This window comes from Gymnoscopelus microlampas, assembly GCF_963454915.1.
Source record: "Gymnoscopelus microlampas genome assembly, chromosome: 22".
Taxonomy (NCBI): domain Eukaryota; kingdom Metazoa; phylum Chordata; class Actinopteri; order Myctophiformes; family Myctophidae; genus Gymnoscopelus; species Gymnoscopelus microlampas.
This window is the reverse complement of record NC_139959.1, coordinates 8,299,661-8,324,644: the sequence shown is the minus strand read 5'-3', so window position 1 is coordinate 8,324,644 and position 24,984 is coordinate 8,299,661. Positions and strand designations below refer to the sequence as shown.

Here is a 24,984-nt window from a genome sequence, read left to right as displayed (position 1 = left end):
TCCGGCAAATTGTGACTTATTGTCAATTTACGTTCCCAAATCGTTCAAATGTTTTGGTACCATTTACTGGGCTGAACAGAATTAGCTACTCTGTTCCGTGGTCCAGCTTTTTTTTAACCAAATCAGGAGTTCTCTACCTGTTGGTTAAAAGTCGTGCAGTGTTCCTTACTGTAGGATAAGTATCTGGCCCTAAATTAGTGGTCCGCGTTGACGTTAAGTCTATTTTAAAAAGCATTCCGTGCTTATGATGGGGTGTTTTTGATCTGTCAATTACTCATTGGTTAATCAAACTGACATCCCTTGTCATTGCACGTGGTGATTTAAGTCTCCCATTTACTTTGTCGCAGTGAGTTGAAATTAAGTCTGTGCGTCCAAACAGAGCCAGGTCGACCGTTCCCTAGTGTATTTTATTACACTTTGTTGGGGTGCATTCCTGGCGGTTTTCGTAACAGCCAGTTGTATATGAGTCATCCTTAGTACAGGTTGATTTAAGTTGGTTTACATGTGCCACATTCCCTGTGCTTCAAAACAGATTAGATTGCATTCCCTGCTATTATTTACTTAATTCCAAGTTGTATTTAAGTCAATTGCATTCCTTGTGATTTAATTTTCAAGTTGAATGTCAGTCAATTGCATTCCTTACGGTTTGTTTAATTAAATATTGGGTAGATATCAGTCAATCTCATGATTGCATTCCCTGCAATTATTTATTTAATTCTAAAGTTGTATTTAAGTCAGTTGCATTCCTTGTAATTTCATTATCAAGTCGAATGTCAGTCAATTGCATTCCTTAATTGAATCGCAGGTAGATATCAGTCAATCTCATCTATAACCGTGCACGTCCTAGTGCTACGTTGGGTAGGTATAAACCATACCCATTTGATAAGTTTAGTGGTGAAATTCTTCACTTTATCTAAAGTTAAGAGTTGTGCACAACCTTAGCCCCACTAAACGTTAAATAGGGCTTCTCATTATCCCTATAAAAGCGTGCGCTGGTGAACTTTCTTCCACCAGAAAGTTTTGCAATATTGCTCATAGCTCAAAATGTCTGCCTCGCCAAACGACCCAGACACCTTTGATCAAGTTCAGGTTGTCATCGGACTGTTAGCCAGGGATCTTGACAAAGGTTATCTTGACAAATTGGCAGGAGCGGCTGAGGTCACTATCCATGATAATCTGAAAGCTATAACAGCTGAACTGGTTGATTCAAAGCAACCATCAAACATCTCTAACGTCATTCGAATGGTTTTATCCAACCTTCATAGATTTTGTCAAATACAACAGGACACTTTAGATGCTAAATGTCAACTGTCAGCTCGTCAGACTCGTGGCCTCGACCTCGCCGCAGACCAAGTGACAAACCTGGAACAAAGCGTTATTGCTCACCAAATTAGTGCAAATTTTGAAAGCAACAAGGCCAAGGCTAGCGAGGCCACTGCTGCTGAATTTCAAAAACGCTTCAAACAGGCGAATGAGCATAATATTGAACTGGAAGAGAAAGTTTCCTGGCTCGAGGAAGCCCTCCTCGATGCCCAAGATACTGCCACTTCTGACCGCAAGTGCCATGACCTTTTAAACAAAGCCGAAGCCAAGATTGCTAAGCAAAAGGTGAGAATTGAACAACTTAGGCAGGCTTTGTTCCTCGACTCAAATGAGGACTTACAAACACCGGCACCATACATTTACCCAGGCTCTTACAGGGCCCAAAATAGCATGTCAGTCCAACATGTACCAACACCAGCTTCAATGCCCCCTGACCCCCAAGCTGCCACAAAGCAGTTACACCCTTTTGGGGCCCAAGGTGGCCTTTTTGCTCAACACATGCCTCCATGGGCAGAAGATGTTCAGCCCGCACTACCTCTTTCTCCATTAAATAATCATATGCTAGACAAGATTGCACGACATATGACTAAGTTTGAGCCTGAGACCAAGGGGTCTGCTGACACAGCATTGTATTTAATGGATATTGACATGCATCTTACAGACTATCCCCAGGCCACAGTAGATCAGAAGCTCTATCTAATAAATGCCACTTCCGATCGTGAGGTGAGGAAGTTCTTGATGAGGCAGTCACCAATAATTCTGGGTAACTACGATGTAATCAAGCAGGCATTGACGGTTGAGTTCTCTGACCCCAATGCCAAAGGAAACCTGACTATCGCTATGCATACTAAGCAAGAACGAAATGAGTTACCAAATATCTATTTCAACAGGCTGAGAAATGCTTATTTTGGCATGCGTTTGGAGGTTGACATGGAAGAAGACGTGAATTTTAAGACACTCTTTGTCCAAAACCTCCATCCAAGTACCCGCAACCCGCTAATGCACATGGTGGACCCCATAACGATGCATAGCACTAAATTACGAGAGCATGCCAATAGAGTTTACATGACAAACAAGAACAACAAGCAACAACCATCTGACTCCCAGGAGGTCTATTCCGTGGAGTCAAAGGGGGGTGACAATCGATACCGTTCCTCAGACAATGGTTCTCAATGTCCATCGCAAAACCGTAGCTCATATCGGGAGCTCAGTTTTACTGATGACCGATCTAGATCTTCCTCCCCGTACAGGGAACTAGAGGAATTAATGGAGTCACCTAGTGACACAGAGGATGACGATCATGAGAACCAATCTATCCGTGACCTGTTAGTCGCTGAACTTGAAAGACGAGGGATACTCTAAATTTAGGCCGGACTTTCCCTCTTTAGCCACCAAAAGTCAAAGATCCGAGCCAGCCAATATCAAAGTTATCAGTATTTAGCATGCATGATTAATTTTGATTGATTTAGTTAGTGCTTGTTCATTTGAGTTTTAAACTTCAAACGGTCCTATATTGTCTCAGTGATATTATACTCATAGATAAGTATAGCTCAGCTATATTACTAAAGACTCACTCTCAACAATACTTTCTACCGCTCTAATTCTATCTCTCAACTCTGTCTGTTAGATATCCTCTTGCCGTGACACATACAGATGGTGCATGAACAGTGCCTAACATGTGGATGTATTCAATTGATCCTCTTCTTCTTTTTTCTCTACTTTGCCAAATTCCAAGATGCTCCTGACGTCATCTTTCATTTGTCAAGGGGGGATTATGTAGTAGCTTTGGGGGAGGGTTTATCAATTGAATATTCCACTATGATCAAACCATTCACCGATCCAAACTGGATCTCCATTTTTGCTGATGCATATGAACACAACTCTACAAGCATATGAAGAAGGAGCCGCTGACCCCAGAGGTCAAATGCCCCAAACAGCTCTGTTTACACACATCCTGCAGTCTACGTGCCCTGCACGCACACACACACATGCACGCACAGATATACTGATGTGCACGGACATACACACAGAGTTTCCTAGACCCACTGGCTAGGATTGACAATGTGCTGACATGGAACCATGATATCAGGACACAAACTTGGGACAAATTTAACTGGAAATAATGCCATAATTTGCAGTCTGTGACAGTTAGCTGTCACAGGGAGAGCTCTGCTTCCAACCAAATGGCCTGCGACCTATGACCTTGAGATCATCGATCCTCAAGCACTCCTCAAAGAATTGAGGCAGAGTTCGTTTCATACGTTCATAGTTAATTATCCATATTAAACAAGTGGTTATTACGTGTCCTACTGTGTAAGCTTGCTGTTATATTTGTAACATTCAAGTATGATTAAGTACAACTGTTTATCATATTTTCACTTATGCATGAAGGTACATTTATATTATCATTTGATTGTTATTATTCATTATTCATTATATTTCCAATATATTTCCAATATTATTTTTAAATAGGAACCAGATGCGTGACACTAAGTTACAATGGGAGAATATCGATAATATAATGAATAAATCCTTGTAAGAGAATCAACTTTAGGTTGAGTTAATTAGTTGTTGTTGTGGGTTCAGATTTCTCTTCTTCCCCCCCTTTCTTTCTAAACATACCTTCCTGTGTTTGAGCCAATGACAGGCAGAGGATTGAGTTTCGCATGGTATTTAGGATGGAGAATAAAAGACCATCTCTTAGTGACCAATACCAGTCCAGTCTAGGTCTCGTCTTGTCTGGTCTCATCTATGTTATCCTCCCCTTTTCTTGTCTTAGTGTCAGTTAGGTGTATTCTTGTTTTGTTGAATTTGAATGGGAGCTACGAGATTCATTGACATTTTCAAGTCATTAAATATTGCGTTCAACTACTGCAAAGGAATCAAAGTTGTGCCTTTCAACACAACAGTGGAAAGTGGACAGTGGAAAGTGGACAGTGGAAAGTCGAAAGTGGACAGTGGAAAGTCGAAAGTGAAAGTGGAAAGTCGAGAGAGAAAGTATCATCTACATTCTCTTTCGTGAAGAATATAGACTCTAAAGAAGAATAAAAGACGGCTGTTGTTAACAGTGAAGACTTGCTGGCACTTGAGGAGTGTCGAAGAAAAGTTGGTCTACCCAGCATAAAGACGGCTGTTGTTAACAGTGAAGATTTGCTGGCACTTAAGGAGTGTGAAGAAAGCCAGGCAGGCAGGCAGTGAGGCAGGCGACAAATACCAACAGCCTCAGAACGCTACTTGAGAAGTGACCCCTGTCAATCACAGGTCTGTTCCCATCATCTGATGTGCAACGGCAATAGGATTGTATGTGTATTAGGCTTGTTTTCATCAACTTATTGACAGGGCTCTTTAACTACTGTTTCTATTTCTTTTTAGCCCTCACCTACCTTCCCCTCTTTCTATCTCTTTCTGTCTAGGAGCTCACAACAATTAGTATACCATTTTTAGCACAAAAAGTTCTAATCAGGGACCACAGCAGAAATTACATCTTGTACAGCTGTATTGGAACAGTAATATTTCCTATGGCTTATGCCTTTGAGTTAATAAAACTTCCTTGATTAGAAATAAAACTTGTTTGTCTTTTGTATATTGTTGGATGATCTATGACCCTGCCTCAGCCAAGAATTCAAATTCCTTCAGATTTTATGAGACTGATCTGTATTAAAAACAGGTAAACTGGTGATATATCATTTCATTGATATTCATGACATTTAATGATAATTAATCACTAAATTACCCCCATACACACTACACTTTTTGTTGGGCATTAACTGGCGCTCTTATCCAGTTTACAGCGAGTGGAATTGTGGAATATGCATGAACTCAACAGACATTGCAAACTTACAATACCAACTTTGTTGGTATTGTATTTTTATTGCACCATTAGCTTTAAAAAATAGTATGTTCATTTCAACCTCTTTGAGCAAGATGGCAACGATGGCAACGCCAGGTCAAAGGCGTGGCCGAGACTATTGTATGTTTTGCCCCCAGTCCGTCCGTCCGTCCGTCTGTCCGTGTGTGTGTCTGTCCGTCTGTGAACAGCTAATCTCCAGCACCGTTGGCACGTTTGAAGTGAAACTGTGCACACATGTGTCATGTCACGTGTCACACATGCCAGAGCAGAACCTCTGCCCTGAATGTGTCGGATCAGTTATATTCTGGTGGAGGCAAACATCTGCCTCCACCAGGAGACAGATGTTTGCAAAACAACATTTATTGATATTACTTACAGTAATCTACAGTTTACAGTATCTCCATAGTCATATGCTCGAGTTGTATCTGTCTGATTTTTCATATTCCATTGTGATTGCCTAACATTGGCTTCCAAAGTTGCAGGAGTGACCCGCTGTGAACAAAATGCCTCAAATCATGAACGCAGTGTGAGGTTGCCGTGAAACTTTGTGCGCAAATTCACACTAGGCCAAGGAAGAAATGCCAACCCGTTTCACATTAGCCTATTATAGCTCCACCAGCATCCCGATTTTTGCAAAACAACGCTTTTGATATTAATCCTACAGATGTTGTCCAAACATCACGCAAATCTGTACAAATGATCTCTAATAGTCATGTGATGAAGACGGATCTGTCCGATTTTTCATATAACATCCTGATTGGCTAAGAGTTGCATCGGTTTGCAGGAGTGCCTAACCTACCTGACCTGGCTGGCGGAGACATGTGCTCTTTGCACTTTTTCTACTTCAGAATGTACTCCTTTTCCACAGCCCTAATGGATGTGGGGTAATATACAGTTGTTGTTTTCAAGTTAAACAATATTAAATACTCTATATTTGTAGATATGTAGCAGGCATAAATGTAAAGTTCTTCTTTTTAAAGAAACGGTTATAATCTAGATGGAGGAAAACAAAACGGTCTTTAATAACGAATCGTGCCGCTGTTTACCATCCTCTTGTTGTTGTTTCTCTGACTCGTCTGTCTTAGCAATCTGAGTGTGACTAATCGATTGGGCCAATTCATTTACATGTATACGACCCATTAGTTGCATTGGTGTTATACTGTATACCTACAGTATGCCAATCTCAATTTGTCTCCTGGGCCCATTTTCCCCTGCACTTCCGACGTGCAGTCTGCTAGAGTTGCTTGCTGACTGTCAGCTTTACCGCATGCTCCTGTTATCCCCCAAGCATTAGCTTTCACAGCCTAAACAGCAGCCGGGTGTTGAGCTGTCAGTCAGTGAGGAGCGAAGTGGGGTGGGTTCAGTGTTGCCATGTCTGCTTATTATAAGAGACTTTGGGCTTGTTTTTTTTCTATGAAGTCGCTTGTAAATATTGGTACTGCAGTTAGTTTTTTTGGGCTTGTTTCTAAAGTGTATAGTTGCTAATTTGGACTTGCTTCCTAATGTTGTTTCAACCAGTTGTTTTCAATCGTTGTTTATGTCAAGGACCCCCAAATTAATGTTTTTGTCCACGGACTAAAAATATGTTGTGCCAGGGACCCCCGTACCAAATTTGTGTTGTTATAAATGTTGTTGAAATATTCAAAATGTATCGCTTTTTAATATAGCCGATGTGTATAGGTTTAAAGTGCTCATGTCACTTCTTGCTTCTTTTTTTTTTTAAAGATATTTTTGGGGCTTTTTGCCTTTTTTTATTGATAGATGACAGTAGACTGACAGGAAATGGGGAGAGAGATGGGGGGGTGACGCGCAGCAAAGGTCGTCGGGATCGGGAGTCGAACCCGCGACACGCTGTCGGGCTGGCATTGCAGCCTAGGTTGCCTGGACCGCCACGCTGCGGCCCAGGCCACTTCTTGCTTCTTTTGGGCTTGTTTTCATAGACCTGGTTGCTTATTTCTCTCGTATAATCTGGCAACACTGGAAGGGAGGTGGGGTGGGTTGCTCATTTCCTCTGAGGCGTGACAGGACACCTACCTTCGATTTTTTTAAGACGGGTCGGGTTGACCGATGGCGATTACAGTTTGCATTGATTGCCATTGGTTTGCTGTACATATCCCATCCACAGCACTGACCTTATCGCATATTGATCCGTGTTTTCTTTCCTCAGTCTTGACAGAGAATCGTTAAGAAAGGCAGTGTCCATATTGGCCACGATAGATCTCACCTCCGTTTTCAAATGGCTTTAGAGCCTATGGGTCTTCAACAGGGGGCCCGGCACCCCTAGGGGGCCCTCAGAGATACTGCAGGGGGGGGGCGGCCAAATCTTTGTTGTGATAGGGACTTTATTTTGTTATTTTTACATTAACCACATGAACCCTCACATGCCATTCTGCAACGCGTTGTGAGCTTGTAGATCTGCTATTTTCGGGGGAAGAGGTTTGGTGTGGGAACCTATTGAGGGAGACAGCAGATATACAAGCTCATAGCACGGCACCGAGTGCCGCGCTACGAGCTTGTAGATCTGCTATTTTTGAAAAATTGTGAAAATGTGTGCAAATATTTGAATATATATTTTTTTAAAGCAAACATTTTTAACTCAAATCTTTGCTTCTGGGGGTCCCTGGAACAACATATTTTGAGATGGGGGTCGGCGGCCAAATACATATCATTTTGGGGGTCCTTGACATGAAAATGTTTGAGAACCACTGATATAGAAACATACGTTTTTTCAGAATACTGTTGGGATTTAGAAGACATTTGTAGAATCGGCTTCAGGTCTTAATGGGTTAAACATGAATCCAATATGGTGGTCCCTGCTTCATCTCTCTCTCAGCTAAGGGGTCCGGCTTGGCCTGAACATTTTTGAAGACCCCTGGCTTTGAGTATGTTCCATTTATACCGCAGAATGTGTGTTTTGGGCATTTGGATCACACTGTGGGTTTTATATGTTGACTTTGATGCGGGGCATCCGCTCTCCACTGTGGCTATAACCAATACATGCTGTGCTCGTCCGAGCCTGAAATTAAAACACAGTCTTTATGTCAAGTAAAGAGAAAATGGTGGGGAAGTCTGTCTGTATTTCCTGCAACCTATCATCTAAGATGGATGCACACTCCTCGGCCTAATAAATGTCAGTCTAGTGTAAATAAAGACAGCAAAGTGACAGAGCAATACCTTTTTTGATTTATCATGCAGAATATGGCTCCGGATGCCTCGGCGTCTACCTCGAGGTATAGTCTATATAGCTCTCACACCTCAATCCATCAATCACCAGTCAGTCACATTTACCAACCCCAGGATTCCACTGTTGTTTACCACTGTCCTTCAACTGACAATGTGCTAAAAGGAGGTGTGTGTGTGTGTGTGTGTGTGTGTGTGTGTGTGTGTGTGTGTGTGTGTGTGTGTGTGTGTGTGTGTGTGTGTGTGTGTGTGTGTGTGTGTGTGTGTGTGTGTGTGTGTGTGTGTGTGTGTGTGTGTGTGTGTGCGTGCGTGCGTGCGTGTGTTTTCTATTATATACTACAACCAAGGATTCCATCGTCGTAAATTAGTACTGGCCTTCAACTTTCAATGGGCTAAAAGGAGGTGTGTGCGTGTGCGTGTGCGTGCGAGGATTATATTGTTCTAAATTACTTGTAAATGAATTGTAAATTACCACTAAACTTTCAATGTGCTAAAAGGGGTGTGTGCGTGGGTGTATGTTTTCTGTATGCAGCCCAGGGGGAAATGACATGTTTAATGGCCGGGACTGCCATGGTAACCACCAGCAAGGGCATCAAGGCTTGTTTCAGGCTTGTTTCTTATATAATCCCAGGTAGCTCTCTCTATCTGGAGACAATGAAAAATAAAGCCACAATGTCCATGGTACAAAATGATACCCTATATAATTATAATAGTATCAACAATTACAATTGGTCTTCAACGTTTTTCAGGCCAAGGACCCCTTAGCTGAGAGAGCCCACTACATATTATATAAATTTGTGTTCCAGATTAAACCTTTTCATAGATAGATTGTATAGCTTCATAGACTTGTTTGTGAGCACTGTCATCAGTGCTGTGGAAATTTATGTTTGTGTTTATTTGTTTACACATTATCTATTAATATAGTTTGATTCATGTTGGTAACATGAATTCATGAATTGATTTGAATCTTAAACCCTCAATAGTTATTAAACTTGACCTTTGGCTGTGTACCTGGTCTGCTTTTTTCTCCATCTACCCCAAACCTTTTTGCCGAAAACAGCTGATCTACAAGCTCACAACGCCTCGGCATTGTGAGCTTGTAGATCAGCTGTTTTTCGGCTAATGTTCCACTCAGAATGCAGATGCAAGTGGCTAGCTAATGTAACAAAAAAAAAGATCCTATCAGGAAAATATTTGGCGGCCCCCCAGTAGTAACTCTGAGGACCCCCTAGGGGTCCCGGACCCCTGTTGAAGACCCCTGGTCTTGTAGATTGTTGGAAGCAAGTAGCCTTGACATTGAACACGGTATGTATCTGAGTGTCTTGCTGTGATGTAGAGATGTTCAGGGGGTGTGGTATTCCCCCCTCGCTGCTGGCTGCCTCTTAAAATAACATGCACCCTGGTGAACTGTGTACATTGTTGCCAGATTTTGCGAGAGAAACAAGCAACCAGGTCTATGAAAACAAGCCCAAAAGAAGCGACTATAGGCCACACAAGCACTTTAAACCTAAATTATATACAATACAAAAATAGCAGATCTACAAGCTCACAGCGTGTATCGATGTGACATGTTGTGAACTTGTAGATCTGCTATTTTCAACAACAAAGAAGACAAATTTGGAACATTTTTGAAACATTTTAACAACACAAATCTGGTACAAATTCAAAATTGGGGGTCCTTGACATGAAAATGTTTGAGAACCACTTAACTGGTTTAAATAATCTTAGGAAGGAAGCCCAAATAAGCAACTACACTTTAGAAACAAGCCCATAAACAAAACCCAACCCGCAACTACCAATATTTACAAGCGACTTTACAGAAAAACAAGGCCAAAGTTGCTTAGAATAAGCATACATGGCAACACTGACTGTGTGCTGTGGTGTTTCGTCGCTGTCGGGTTGGAAACCTTGTATGTCCAAAACGGTTACTTTTCAGGAAATTGGGTGGGGGGACAGAACCTGTGTTCCAATGGATCCAGTGTATTTCATTTTTTTTAATATATATATATATATTTTTATTTTTTTTTGCTTTTTTCCATTTTAAAATACAAGACATGAACACATACAGAACAGAAGAAACGGAACAAAACAAAAAAAGAAACAACTACTATACACCAAAACAAACCCTCACTATTACGATCCTCAACTCGGTCCAGAGTTCGCGTACGGATCCAAACGTAGAACTTGTTTTGTCACACAAACTCTGGTTAATACTTTTCATTGGTTCAATATTTACTGTATAAAACCCCCACACACACTCTTAAAGAAGTAAGTCACCCAAAATATGACTATTTTTCTAACAATTACACACCCCTTGAAGCCTTGAATTCATGGAGATTTCTTTCATTTTTGTCGCATTCCTAAACCAATAATTTGATGACCAGGCCATTGGTCAATAGGAGACTCGTTAGGAGACTCTTTGAGTCCGCCGGTCATCAAATTATTGTCTTAGGAATGCGACAAAAACTGAAAAATGAATTCAAGGCTTCATGGGGTGTGTAATTAACCCATTAAGACCTGAGGCGATTCTTAAAAATGTTTTCTAAATCCTAACAGTTTTTCGATACAGTAGCCTATATATTTTTTTTCTTCAAAAAATTGCAGATCTACAAGCTCATAGCGCGGCACTCGGTGCCGCGCTATGAGCTTGTATATCTGCTATTTTTGAATAGCCAAAGAAATCTAAAGTGACACAGATGCGTTCCAGGTCCAAATGGATTATTAGAAAATAAGTACTTTTTTGGGGTGAACTACTCGTTTAATCACTTTCCCTTAATAAAAAAAAGAACAATAATACATAAAACGTTTCAGATACAAGGTTTCTGCCCGGCGACAGCAGCGGTGGTATGCTAATTCACCAGCTCCCTTCCCACAGGCTGTCTCCCCCGTGCAGACCTGTCATTTAGCGGGTCACATGCTCGAGGAGGAAGTCAGGAAAACACAGGCTTCACGCTGAGAATAGGAATTCAATTAAAAGCCCTAGTCTGACATCACATTATTATCTTTGTAATCATCAGCCACTCAATTTTGCGCCGAACAAGGCACCGTAATTAAAGTTATTCACGTGAGTTGAAGTTGAAGAATTGTGGGCCCGGCGATGTGTGCAGTGAATGGATTAATAGAAGAGCGCATAAATATTTCACAGCTTCATTGCCAGGCTGTGTCTTCGAGATGCTCCTGTAGATTTGCCTTTCAATGGTATCTTTTTAACCACCTCCATGCTAGCATCCCTGTTTTGGGCATTCGATTTTTTCTCCAAAATCTTTGCCAAACCATTTTTGCTATTTGTCTTACAATGAGATGCGCAGGGCGTAAGTGGTTAATATAGATCAGTGCTTCTCAAACTTTCTAATTATTCTAAGTCAGTGGTTTTCAACCAGTGGTCCGGGGACCACCAGTGGTCCTTGAGGGGGTTCCACGGGGTCCCCAGACAAATTAATAATTAGGAACTAAATTGACCCTTATATGTCTGTAACTCTGAGAGTGTACAAATGGAACCAAATGGACCCTAACGGGTCCATTTGGTTCCATTTGTACACTCTCAGAGTTAAATGAACACTGATGATGACACTACTGTGTAGATTGGGACCCCCAAGGAATCAAAATGGTTGAGTCCCTGGCATATCTTTTCAAATGGGGGTCCCTGGGCTAATATGTGTCAATTTGGGGGTCCTTGACGCAAAAAAGGTTGAAAACCACTGTTCTAAGTCAAGGACCCCCAAATGTATATATGTCAATTATTTGTCCACGGACCCCCATCTGAAAAGGTTTAATTGTAGGCATAGTCTTACTGAGGTTAGGGTTAGGTTTAGGTTTAGGCATAGTTGCAAAAACTAGAACTGTCAATCACAGTGACTACTGGCCAATCACAGCGGGTCTCCCTAGAAAAGCGGCGGTATCCATAACAAGCACGCGTCTGTGACGCCGTCAATGTTGGCTGTCATTGCTGGCCATCTTGTGTCTAATTAATGGAATGGTGTGGTGCATGACAGAGTGCTGATTCACACCATAAACTTCACTCTATAATCACACCGTTTTTTTCCACACATGCACACAGAAGATGGTTCACGCCCACATGTAGGATTAGTCTAGTGTCGTACTGAGATTGTGTTACAATGTGTACTTTTTAACCACTTAAAGCTGCACTATGTAACTCTACTCTTCTTTCCCGGATTTTAACCTGGTTTCCTGCTCAAGTGCTGAATCAAAATACAACCACCCCAATTGTATAAGTTATATTGTATTAACATACTCTACCATACAGATTGGACAAAATAAAAACAATATTTTGTTATTTCTGTTTTACACTTAGTCATACTACAGAGTCCTGCGACCAAGCTTGTAGATCTGCTAGTTTCACTATTTTTGAACATTTTTGCTAAATTTGTGGAACATTTTCACATATCTAAAGACCTGCCCGAAATAGGGACACCAGGTTAAAACTACTTAAATCCCATGTGTTGTTGAGCGGAGTTCCACAGGGCTAGGGCTCTATACTAGTGACTTTTCTGTTTTTGCTCTACACTAAACATCTTTGCTGAAAATAGCCGATCGACAAGCTCGTTGTGAGCTTGTCGATCTGCTATTTTCTGCGAAAGTTTCCCCCAGATTAGGTATTCTGGGGCTCAAGTGGTTAAGAGGTGTGTATGATAGCCAGTGGGTATTTTTTACATCTGTGGTTCTCAAAGTCGAAGAGGTTCCTGGGGGTCCCCAGCCAAATTTGTTAATACAGCATCAAATTCAGTTCAACCATTTTAGCCCGTGGTGAACTTGTGAGCTTGTATATCTGCTATTTAAAAAAAATGTTTTTGAGAATATGTGTAAGATTTTGAATATTTTTTTGAATATATTTTTTTTAAAGTTTTTTTTTTTTTAACAACATAAAATGTTGGGTGGGGGTCATCCCCGGCACAAACAATTTTTAGATGGGGGTCCGGTCCGCGGCCAAATACATAATGTACTTGGGGGTCCTTGACATGAAATGTCACATGAAATGTCAAGGTGGTCTCAAACCACAACCCACCACTGGAAACCTTCGCTCGTCCAACACCAACCTTCTCCTTGCCCCCATGACCAATCTCTGCACCATGGGCGACCGGGCATTCTGCTCCACAGCCCCACGCCTGTGGCATGCCCTCCCAGACCATTTGACCACAATCTACCTATGCATTTAAAAATGGACTCAAAACACACCTTTTTAACAAAGCCTTTGCTTTCCCTGTAGGTCTTTTACTCTATGCCTTAATACATTTTTTATCTACTTTTCACCCCAAGAAGGGTCTTATTGCCGTTGTTGCCGAATGTTTTTTTGTTTTTGACTTGCCTTTGTTATTTTTATGCCATTGTTTTTAAACCCTGTAGCACTTTTTGATTTGCAAAAAAGTAAAGTGCGTTATAAATAAAACTTATCATTAAAAAGTTAAGAGTTTTTACGAAACAGGATTTTCCAGCCTGGAGACTGTCTGCCTCCACAATGGAGGAAAGCGCTTTGATGTTTCGGCGTAAAGAGTTGAAACAGTGTTGTGGTGGGCGTCACCTGCTGTTCCTCCCCACGTGAACTTCCTTCCTGTTGTGGTGGGGAAGCTAATAGCTGACATTTTTCCCTCTGACAGAATGGCGATAAGCAGCCGTTCATGGCAGGAAGGACTTTATCAGGCACCCCGGTTATCTCCCTATCAGCAGGCCTTCTGCCTCTCTCAATACGGGTTGCTAGGCAACCCACGCCACCGAATCCCTATCGGCCCCCTATAATTCAATGGCTGGGTCTAGACTGCCGAAAGATGCTAAGGCTCATGGGGGCGTGTGTGTGTGTGCGTGTGTGTGCGGCGCTCGCGCCCGTGCGTTCCGGAGACGCGGCGTGATGAGAGAGAGATCGTGTGGAATATAAATGACCCCGTTTGTCACCTTGTCTCAGCTGGGGGAATGTGTCCGCGGCGCACCTCATATCCTGGTACCCCGGCAAATAATGCCTCATTTATATTCCATAGTTCTACGACACTCGCCCACAAGAGCTGATTTTGAAACTAACAACACGTCAACTTCAGTTCTCTGTCTGCGAGCAACACCGAGTATGAATTCAGCGCAGCTGCTTTCAACCTGTTTTGGGCATGTCATTATTTTCACACATTTTTCGTTGTGCGCTTGTAGATTGGCTATTTTTGCAATAAAATATGGCCTTTTATGCTTTATGTAAAGCACTTTGAATTGCCTTTGTGGATGAAATGTGTCATACCAATAAACTTGCATGACCTTATACAGTAGATAGGAAAATGTAGTTTTTTTAATAGTATAGTATATCTTTGTTTTCAGAAGATGAGTATGTGTCTGACTGTGTGTTATTGTCTCTCATATAGATGGCCTGTTTGGAAGGTGCCAGGAGCCCGGCACAGAACAGAACACGTATGACGTTTCTCCCTCTGCTTTGCAACGCATCAGGAGCCTCCTTCAAAAGCTGGCCCACAGAGGTAAACGTCTGTCGTCTGTCTGCTCGTCTGACTGCTCGCACATTTACAGGACGGTCTCTGGTGTATTTTTGTTTTTTAATGATTTAACATAGTTTATCAGCTGTCTACAGGACTGCGTTTAACCCATTAAAACCGGGAAAGCATCCGTGTCATTTTAGATTTTTAGCTATATATAGCACATTGGTTCTTAAAATGGGGCTTTATACTTACTGCTTTATACTAGATTATTAGTATTATTATAATTTTTTTATCCCACTATTTTTGTAACCCATTTTTTCACCCAGTGCCAATTGTCTATGTAATCCTGGGCGCTGCACTCCCTCTGCCAGCCGAGCTCATGCCTCCTTCAATGCATGAGAGCTAGCAAGCCGCTTCTTATCACCTGACAGGGGGGAGGTTCCCTTGTTAGACGTAGCGCGTGGAAGGAACACGTTATTCCAACCAGTTCCTTTCCCCTCCATCAGGCGCCCTGGCTGACCAGGGGGAGGCCAAAAATAGCAGGTATACAAGCTCATAGAGCTAGAGTAGTGAAAATTTGTGCAAATCTTTGAATATATATATATTTTTTACACTCAAATCTTAACTTGGGGGTCCCTGGAACATAATATTTCCAGATGGGGGGATCCGCAGCCAAATACATAACATTTTGGGGTCCTTGACATGAAAAAGTTGAAGCACCACTGTCTGCAACATACGTTTTTCAGGTGGGCCTCAGGTCTTAATGGGTTAAAAGGCAGTACAATTTAAAACAAGCCAAATAGCCAGGCTGTCCATTTGGCCGGCCGGCCCGCTTTACACCATGGAGCTAGGACCGGTCGCTGGACTCTCATACGGGGGGGGGGGGGGACATTGTCATGCCATGATCGTATAACTCCAACAGGCAATCTAATTGTCTTGTATGCTGCCAGGACATTTAGTGCTAATTTTGTGGATGAGTAAGTGTGCTGCGTGCACGGTAATCATGTTAGACGACCTCTCCTGCTCAATCAATGTGAGCCCAGCAGCTAATGTGCTTGTTAGAACAGGGTACGTAGTCGGGGGGGGGGGGGGGGGGTGGCATGGTGCAGATGCTAGGATTGTCTCAATAGCAACAAAAAAAAGTTATAAATGCTATAGAAGATAAATAATAAATACTCGAACAATAAGATCTAGTTCAGTTGTACATATATATATTTTTTATAAAGATATTTTTGGGAGCTTTTCTACCTTTATTTATAGTGGAGATGGACAGGAAACGGGGGGAGGGAGAGAGATGGGGAGAGACATGCAGCAAAGATCATCGGGAACGGGACTCGAACCTGCGATGTGCTGTCAGGCTACATTGCAGCCTATAAGTGCCCGGACTGCTAGACCAGCGGTCCGGGAGTAGTGTATAAAATTGATATGTACAGTATTTGGCTGCAGACCACCATTTTGAAAAGACCAACTTGGTCTTTGTTGAATATTTGAAAAACAAAATGGGGTTTAAGTGTTTAAACTGTTCCTCATTTTGCTGGGGGGGACCCCCTGGAACCCACTCAAGGACCCTTGAGTCCCCTGACCAGTGTTGCCAGATTCTGTGAGAGAAACAAGCAAACGGGTCTAGGAAAACAAGTCCAAACGAAGCGACTATAGGCCACTTGAGCACTTTAAACATATGCTCAGCTATTTGAAAATAGCCGATCTACAAGCTCACAACGCGTCGCGTTGTGAGCTTGTAGATCTGCTATTTTCAAATAAAATCTTGGGGGGAAATTATAATAAGCAGATCTGGCAACACTGCCACTGACCTGAACTTTGAGATCCCAGTATAGGGACCTGTACTCATAAGGTAACAGTAGCCTCATGGTCCGTCGTTTCCTATAGTGCCCCAAGCTGGACATACAACTGAAATTATGTTTTGTTACATGTTATGCCTTTTCTTCTCCCGGTGGGTAATAATGTCTGTCGGCCCTCGTTTCATATTCTTTCAATTGACTCATGCCTCGTCTCAACTTCAGCACCTTCCTGTTTCTATCACGTATAAGAGAAGTCTGTCTCTCTCTCTCTCTCCACGCACGGCTTGCAGTGATCGTGGCGAACACACACAGTCGATCTGTGATGTCGCTCTCACTGCTGGTTATTATGGGCAGCCGATGAAAGCGTCGGTTTGTCGCCTCCAGGTAGTCTAGACATCAGAAGCTATTAGTGTATCTGACAAACTAATGATGGCTCTCTGCTCGTTTCACCAGACAGGCGGCTCAAATAACGCGACGGTTTCGGCTGTGTTCTGGGGTACAAGAAGTCCTTCAAATGCCACATTCATTAAAAAAAAAAGTGTTATTACGGTGGCCTTGAGAGTAGCTTGGATCAGTGTGTTTCTGTTGGGGACACGGTGATATAAATACTTCCAAGGCTCGCTGTCTGAAAAAATATACATCTTTGAGTTTTCAATAGGATTCGGCCAAATGCAGCTGGGGATCCTGCCCACCAGGGGGCAGCAGATATCTTTAAGACAAACTAACTAACCACAAATGCATTGCCAGCCCTCCCTCCCTCCCTCCCGTAATTGGCTTTGCCGGCCACTCGGAGTTTAATATCTTCTAACAGACGTAAACTGGTATTGAAAATCATTAAGAACACGCGGTCGGCCATAGTTAGGAAATAACAAAAAATAAAAAATGCGCTGATGAATATTAAGTGCTGAGGGAGACCACACATTTATTCTAATTACTGCTCAGAAATAAACGAATGAGACCGAGGGGGGGGCGAGAGCAGAATCCTGTGTGTAATTTCGCCTGCTCTTTTTAAAAAGGTGTCTAATCCCTCAGATGTTATTTGGTCATTAGGCTTGTTCCCAGTGACCTTGTGTGTGTGTGTGTGTGTGTGTGTGTGTGTGTGTGTGTGTGTGTGTGTGTGCGTGTGCGTGTGCGTGTGTATGTGTGCGTGTGTGTGCGTGTTTCGGAGAGCGACGGCTCACGGCGGACACTGCAGACATGACATCATCACTGTGTGAATCTGTGAATTCTCTCGACTCTGTCTCGAAGAATCACATCCAAAGCAGAGACAGACAGACAGAGGGCACATTATCTGTGGATGAGTCCACAATGCTCTGTTAGCGCTCGCTGGTGCGTTATTATTCTTATCAGCTCAACAGCTATTGAAGTGTCATCTCTGAGACGTGGTGGGACACCACCACCGCCGGCCCCCACAACCCCCCCCACCTACCCACCCACCCATTCACTCACAGAAAGGGGGTTATCAGCGATGGGAGAAGTACTCACATTTTTTTACTTCAGTAAAGAAAGAATCAATGTGGTATTTTGTGTATACGGGGCTGAAGTGGTTAATGTATGTTGTAATAATAATCAAAATCAACGAATTGTAACTATAGTGCTAAAGTTTTCAAGTAATTGTAGTGGAGTAAAAGTACAATATTTGCCTCCGAGATGTAGTGGAGTAGAAGTACAATAATTGAAAATAGGAAATACTCCAGTAAAGTAAAATACATCATTGTACTTAAGTACAGTACTTAAGTAAATATACTTAGTTACTTTCCACCCCCATTAACTCCCAGAAAGGGCTGTTGAGAACATTGTGATGTAAACCCAAATCGAAGCAAAGAAGAAGAAGAGTGGCAGGAGGGAAAAAAATGAGGCATCAATCGAATCGACTTACAATTCTCTTTATCTTGCATCAGAGTATGCAGGTAGAAAACCATGCAATCTCCGCGCGCCGCGCAACACCAATGTCATTTAGATCAATAGAAATTGACCCCTGTACAAAAGAGACCTCGGGTTTGTCAGTGTTCGCCACTGGCGAGGGGGGCTACACATTGTCTGTTATTACATTTCTACCCACAATGCCTTTTCAACACACTATATAGGGGCTGTCATCCCATTCTCAACTGAAAATGACTTTTATATTAGCCCATTAAGACCGGGAACGCATCTGTGTCATTTTTTTTATTTCTTTGGCTGTTCAAAAATAGCAGATCTACAAGCTCGTAGCGCGGCACCGAACGAGCTTGTAGATCTGCTATTTTTGAAAAATCGTGAAAATGTGTGCACATTTTTAAATATATATATATTTTTTAAAGCGAACATTTGTAATTCAAATCTTTGCTTCTGGGGGAGTCCCTGTAACAAAATATTTTCAGATGCGGGTCCTACGTTTACGTTTTTTCAAAAAACTGTTAGGATTTAGATGACATTTGTAGAATCCCAGAAGCAAAGATTTGAGTTACAAATGTTCGCTTTAAAACACATACTGTCAGTATATTCAAAGATTTGCACACATTTTCATGAGTGCCGCGCTATGAGCTTGTAGATCTGCATTTTTCTTTGCATTTTTTACATTTTTTTACATTTTTTACAATTTTTTGCATTTTTTACATTTTTTACATTTTGCATTTTTTGTAGATCTGCTATTTTTGTTAAAATGACACACACAGATGCGTTCCCGGTCTCAATGGGTTAGACTGAGCGCAGGGGCAGGGAAGACTGGTATTCCCAGTGTGCAGTCATGGCACGCCTATTCATTTCAAATCCAAGCTGCTGTCATATTGCTTTAGAATCATTATGGGCTTTCTCGGGAGAGTGTGTATTTATGTGTATATATCTACTTGTATTCATGTGTGTGTGTGTGTTTGTATGTAAGCGTGCATTTAGTGTATAAATCAGAAAGACGCACATTATGTCAGTACTTTAGTAAGATACAGTATAAACTAAATAGAAGTCATGAGGCGCTTTGTGGCGTAATACACGAAAGATGTAGTTGGAGTTCGTCTGGCGTTTTAATGACCGTTTCCTTCATTTTCGTTATTTAGCTGGTTTTGTGGGGTTTGTTATGTATGATTTGGTGCTAGGATGCTAGGATCCAGTGGCGGAAGAAGTACTCGGATATTTTACTTAAGTAAAAGTAGCAATACCACAATAAGAAAATACTCTGTTACAAGTAAAAGGCCTGTGTTCAAAATGTTACTTGAATAAAAGTACCAAAGTAGTCAAAATATACTTAAAGTACCAAAAGTAAAAGTACTAAAATGTTTGAAAAAATAGCACATCTAAAAGCTCATAACGCGTCGCATCGTCACACCTTGTGAGCTTGTAGATCTGCTATTTTCAAATAGCCTATGGATAAAATAGGTCTAAAGCGGTTAATATATGTTTCATAATATCATAATTTATATCTGAAAAGTAACTAGTAAGTAAAGTCTTCAAATAATTGTCTGTCCATCCATCCATCTTCAACCTCTTACACCGGAATCGTCAAATAATTGTAGTGGAGTAAAAAGTACAATATTTGCCTCTTGAGATGTAGTGGAGTAGAAGTAAAAGTATTGGAAATTGGAAATACTCGAGTAAAGTACAATTACCTCAAAATTGTACTTAAGTACACGTACTCAGTTACTTTCTGCCACTGCTAGGATCAGAGTAGAAAAGGAATCCGAGCATAGAAAATACCAAAAATCCAATACCCACGTCGCGGAATTCAATATTCAACTATTCTAACGCTAGTATGAAAATGCATGGTGGCATTTACATGAGGCATGTGGACAGCTATAACCAGCTACAGCATATAACCAGTGGGATTCAGTGACCAATAAACTGACAGTATGTCATTTCAGCACCACTGAATCCACAGGTTATTATTTGTGCTGCACGCTTTCTCTTTGCATACACACAGTACACACACATCATGCATTTGTGTGTTTGCTACGGTTAGCATGCAACGAAATCGGGCACAATTTGCTTTTATAGTCTGGCAGTGTAATCTATGACAATAATACTAGAAGGTAATGGGCTGGACAGTTAACTCTTTAAGACCGGGAACGCCATCTGTGTGTCATTTTTAGATTTAGTTGGGCTATTAAAAAATAGCAGATATACAAGCTCATAGCGCGGCACCGAGTGCCGCGCTATGAGCTTGTATATCTGCTTGGAAAATTGGTGCAAATCTTTGAATAAATATATACATATATATATATATATATATATATATATATATTTTTTTAATCTAAATATTTTGTAGAATCGGAACCTCAGGTCTTAATGGGTTAAAAGCCTACACACACACACACACACGCATGCGCACACACACACACGCACGCACGCACGTACGCACGCACGCGCGCGCACACACACAACACACCATGGCACACATACAGTACCACGCTCAAACACCAACACGTCCAGTGAAAATGCGAATGCTATGTGGAAAATGAGAGTGCTTTTATTGAATCACTCTGTGTGTATGTGTGTGGGTGGAGGGGGGGGGGGATCATTTCAGTTTAGTGGCAAACCTTCTAGTGCAGATTTACACTGAACATGATCATTTTCTTTAATGTTTATTGACTTGCAAATATCCTTTTTTACTGTCCTCCTCTCACAGCAGATGTTCGCCAAACGCTTTGCAAGCTTTGTGTGGCAATATGAAATGACTTCTGTGAGAGAGGAGGCCATTTCCAAATGGTCAGTCAAATGCGGGTTGTTCATATTAGGTTTGCCCCGCAACAGACACTCATGGGCACTTATAGAGGACTGTACCAACGTGAGTACTGTACAATGTACATGTCATTGTCTGCACACAGATTCAGCCGTGCATTATATCATACAGTACATAAACATAGACCTTTTCCCCCTTAATGGTAGATTTTGTTTTTGTTGACCTTTTCTCCAAAGGTCCAAAAGTCATTAATATAACGTTTGCTGAATAATCAAGTGAACGTTTGCTAAACATTGTTGCACGATTAATACAGTGAGTCATGGACGTTTGCATTTTGTTTGTAATTCAACATGCTCAGCTATAGACTTTTAAAATCAATCCGCCCTTTAAAATTGATAGGATAACATATGATGATGATAACAACATGATAACATCACTTGGAAAAAAATGTAATAACCACACAACTATATTTAGCATGCTTTCTGTTTTAAACATAGGCTATTTGAAAATAGCCGATCTACAAGCTCACAACGCGTCGCATCGCAGGCCTGGTAAGATATGGATTTCACAAAAGTCTCTTGAAGAACATGATGACACTTCTTTTTTTACTGAGCTTGTTATAGAGCTTTTAGATTAGGTACAGTATTTTCTGTATTTCACCCATTAATACCTACAGTAAGTTTGCTGAAGAACGTCAAATTTTATTAAAATAATAATAATGTTGCTATATCGTTGCTGTCGGGCAGAAACATCCTATATCCATATTTTAATTTTTTGTGTTTTTTTCGTAAATGAATGCCCTACTTGATCATACTACAGCGTCACACATAAGCAACAAAAATAACAGATCTACAAGCTCGAAACGCAGCGCGAAGCGACGCATTTTGAGCTTGTCGATCTGCTATTTTAGCTGTTTTTGAATTTGAATCCTGGAAAGTAACAGTTTTGGACATATGAGGTTTCCACCCGACAGAATTCACCTGTATTGACATGCCCAACATAATAGGGACAGTGGCAGTGGTTTATCTTAAGATTAAGGTTTACAACTTAGCCACAGAAAGCAGATTTTATGTCACAATACAACGGCTCATAACAAGCAAAGGTTGACCCTGCAACTGTACATCACAATGCTCTGCACCACATTTAGATTGACACATTTTACTCATTTGAAATGTTTGCTAAATAATTCACCCTCTCTTCCGTTAATCCCTTTAAAATCAGTGGGTGGACGGAACCAAAGGAAGAGGGACAATCTGCACTTCAAAAACACCACATGAACACACACAGGCAGGATCTCACCTTTGAATATTTAGGAGGCCATCTCTGTCTGTCTGTCTGTCTGTCTGTCTGTCTGTCTGTCTGTCTGTCTGTCTGTCTGTCTGTGTGTCTTTCCCTCTATCCATATCTGTCTCTCTCTCCTGCTCTCTTGTCTCTCTCTATATCTATCCATCTCTATCTCTCTCTCTCTGTCTCGCTCTCTCCCCGCCTCTCTCTCTCTCTCTCTCTCTCCCCCTTGTCTCTCGGCCGCTGTGAGATTAAAAAACAGGAGGCCAACAGAAGTATCTGGCTTGTTTGTAAGCTGTAGCACTAATGGCAGGGCACTAATTAACCGAGGCATTTGCCTGAGACGGCGCCGCCATCCTTAACGGGCAGAAAACCCGCATCACTTGGAGATGGGGCCTAGCTCTTTCCCCGGACTTACAAATGCATTTGCATGACATTTAGCTCCTCAGTGCCAGGGATAATCAGCTGAGAGCTTGATTGAGAGGAAACCAACCGTAGAGGCCCCCGACACTTTTCCTCCTGATTTCTTCCTTTCCAAAATGGTTCATTTGGATTCCCTAATTCCTGCCCGCCGTACTTTTCTCGTCACGTCTACCAAGACGCACGCACGCGCGCGCACGCACGCACGCACGCACGCGCACGCACGCACACACGCACACGCGCACACGTACATGCACTCAGAGCCCCAAAACATGGTATGTATGGAAATGAGTGCATCCCCCAGGAGATGGGAGGGATAGAGGTGTCACAGTCAATCAAGTCGGTGTCAGCCTCCTCCTGTTCCCTCACCATCAGGCGTTTACATCGACACTGAACCCATTAACCAGGCCGCCGTTAACCGCAGACACTTTATGGGTCCTCCAGGGTCGAAACCAGACCCTAACGGCCGCCCACATCTGTACCGCAATTATGATGGTGGCGTGTGTATGATAATCGCCGCGGCGGACGGTGTGGCAGGTATAGACACTAGATCTGGGGGCAAAGCTTGGGATTGTTAAGTGTTATCGTGGTACGGATGAATGGACGGGATGCGTTCCAGAACGGTGACAACATATGCTTCTTTTTGTGCTCCTTTCAGAGCTGCCAAGAATGACTGGAGGCATCTGTAGCTCGTCTGCATAGCTCAGATCCTCATCTGGCGCCCCTGTGAATATCTATGAGAGTACCCGCCGTCTGAGAATACCTAGCGTCTATGGGTGGGGAAGACCAGGCTAATGAAAACATTCTCCGTGTTGATACTTTTAACCTATTAAGGCCTGAGGTTCCGATTCTACAAAATGTCTTCTAAATCCTAACTGTTTTTTGAATAAACTTATGTTACTATGTCAGTGGTGCTCAATCTTTTTCATGTCAAGGACCCCCAAAATGTACAGTATATGTATTTGGCCCCCATCTCAAAATATTTTGTTCCACCCCCAGAAGCAAAAGATTTGAGTTACAAATGTTTGCTTTAAAAATAGGTATATTCAAAGATTTACACAAATTTATTCGATTATTCAAAAATAGCAGATCTACAAGCTCGTAGCGCGGCACTTGGTGCCTTTTTCCAAAGTGTCAAATAAGGCTTTCTTAGCTCAAATCTAAAATGACATAGATGCGTTCCAGGTCTTAATGGCTTAAATTATTCTCTTTTTTTTTTGTCATGCATTCTTACCCAGGCGGTGTTGCACTTTGTCTCGCTAGACGAGTGCCTCTGAACAGCCCCCCAGAAGAGGGTGTGGTGGTACGATGAAGCAGCTAAGAATCTAAGCTTGAAACCGAACTGAAGTCATCGCCTACACACACATACTGACTTCAGCTCATTAAAAAGTGCTCCCGCCGTGGAATGAGTGAAAGGTCATCAAGTGAGCTTGTTGGCCTGAACAAAAAAGTATAGCGTCTTTGGTATTTTTCTATGTTATTTGGCGATGGAATGCTACGCCTTTTGGCTCTTTGGGAATGGGGCCATGTTTTGGGTGTCTCTTTTGCTCGGGCAGCTCCATCTGGCCTTGGCACCGTGGTGCTTTGCCCCTGCCCAGGAGCTCTGCATCCCAACTATGTGTTGGCAATTAGCAGAGATGCTGGCAACGCGACAAGCCACAGTCTGACATTCTCTCAGGGCTTGGTGACTGTGCGTGCGTGTGTGTGTGTGTGTGTGTGTGTGTGTGTGTGTGTGTGTGTGTGTGTGTGTGTGTGTGTGTGTGTGTGTGTGTGTGTGTGTGTGTGTGTGTGTGTGTGTGTGTGTGTGTGTGTGTGTGTGTGTGTGTGTGTGTGTGCATGTGCACGTGTGTGTGTGTGTGTGTGTGTGTGTGTGTGTGTGTGTGTGCGTGCGTGCGTGCGTGTGCGCGCGCGTGTGTGTGTGTGCACGTGCTCAATAATAAGAATATTTTATAGTAGATATGTATCTACTCTGGTATTCTAATTCATCCTTGCTCTAAGCCTGAAGTTATATATTTTTTTGCTGTCACGTTACACCCATAACCATATAAATACAACACT

At 42.1% G+C, this 24,984-nt stretch overlaps 1 protein-coding gene across 1 annotated transcript in view; it reads left to right on the top strand.

Moving 5' to 3' along the window:
* ptprn2 (protein tyrosine phosphatase receptor type N2) overlaps positions 1–24,984 on the top strand; it is a gene marked incomplete at its 5' end in the record, with an annotated part of 226,898 nt that overhangs the window by 31,429 nt on the left and 170,485 nt on the right. The window contains one exon of the mRNA XM_084048743.1: positions 14,707–14,817. Coding sequence (XP_083904869.1) covers positions 14,707–14,817 — 111 coding nt within the window. The remainder of the gene's footprint in view (positions 1–14,706; positions 14,818–24,984) is intronic.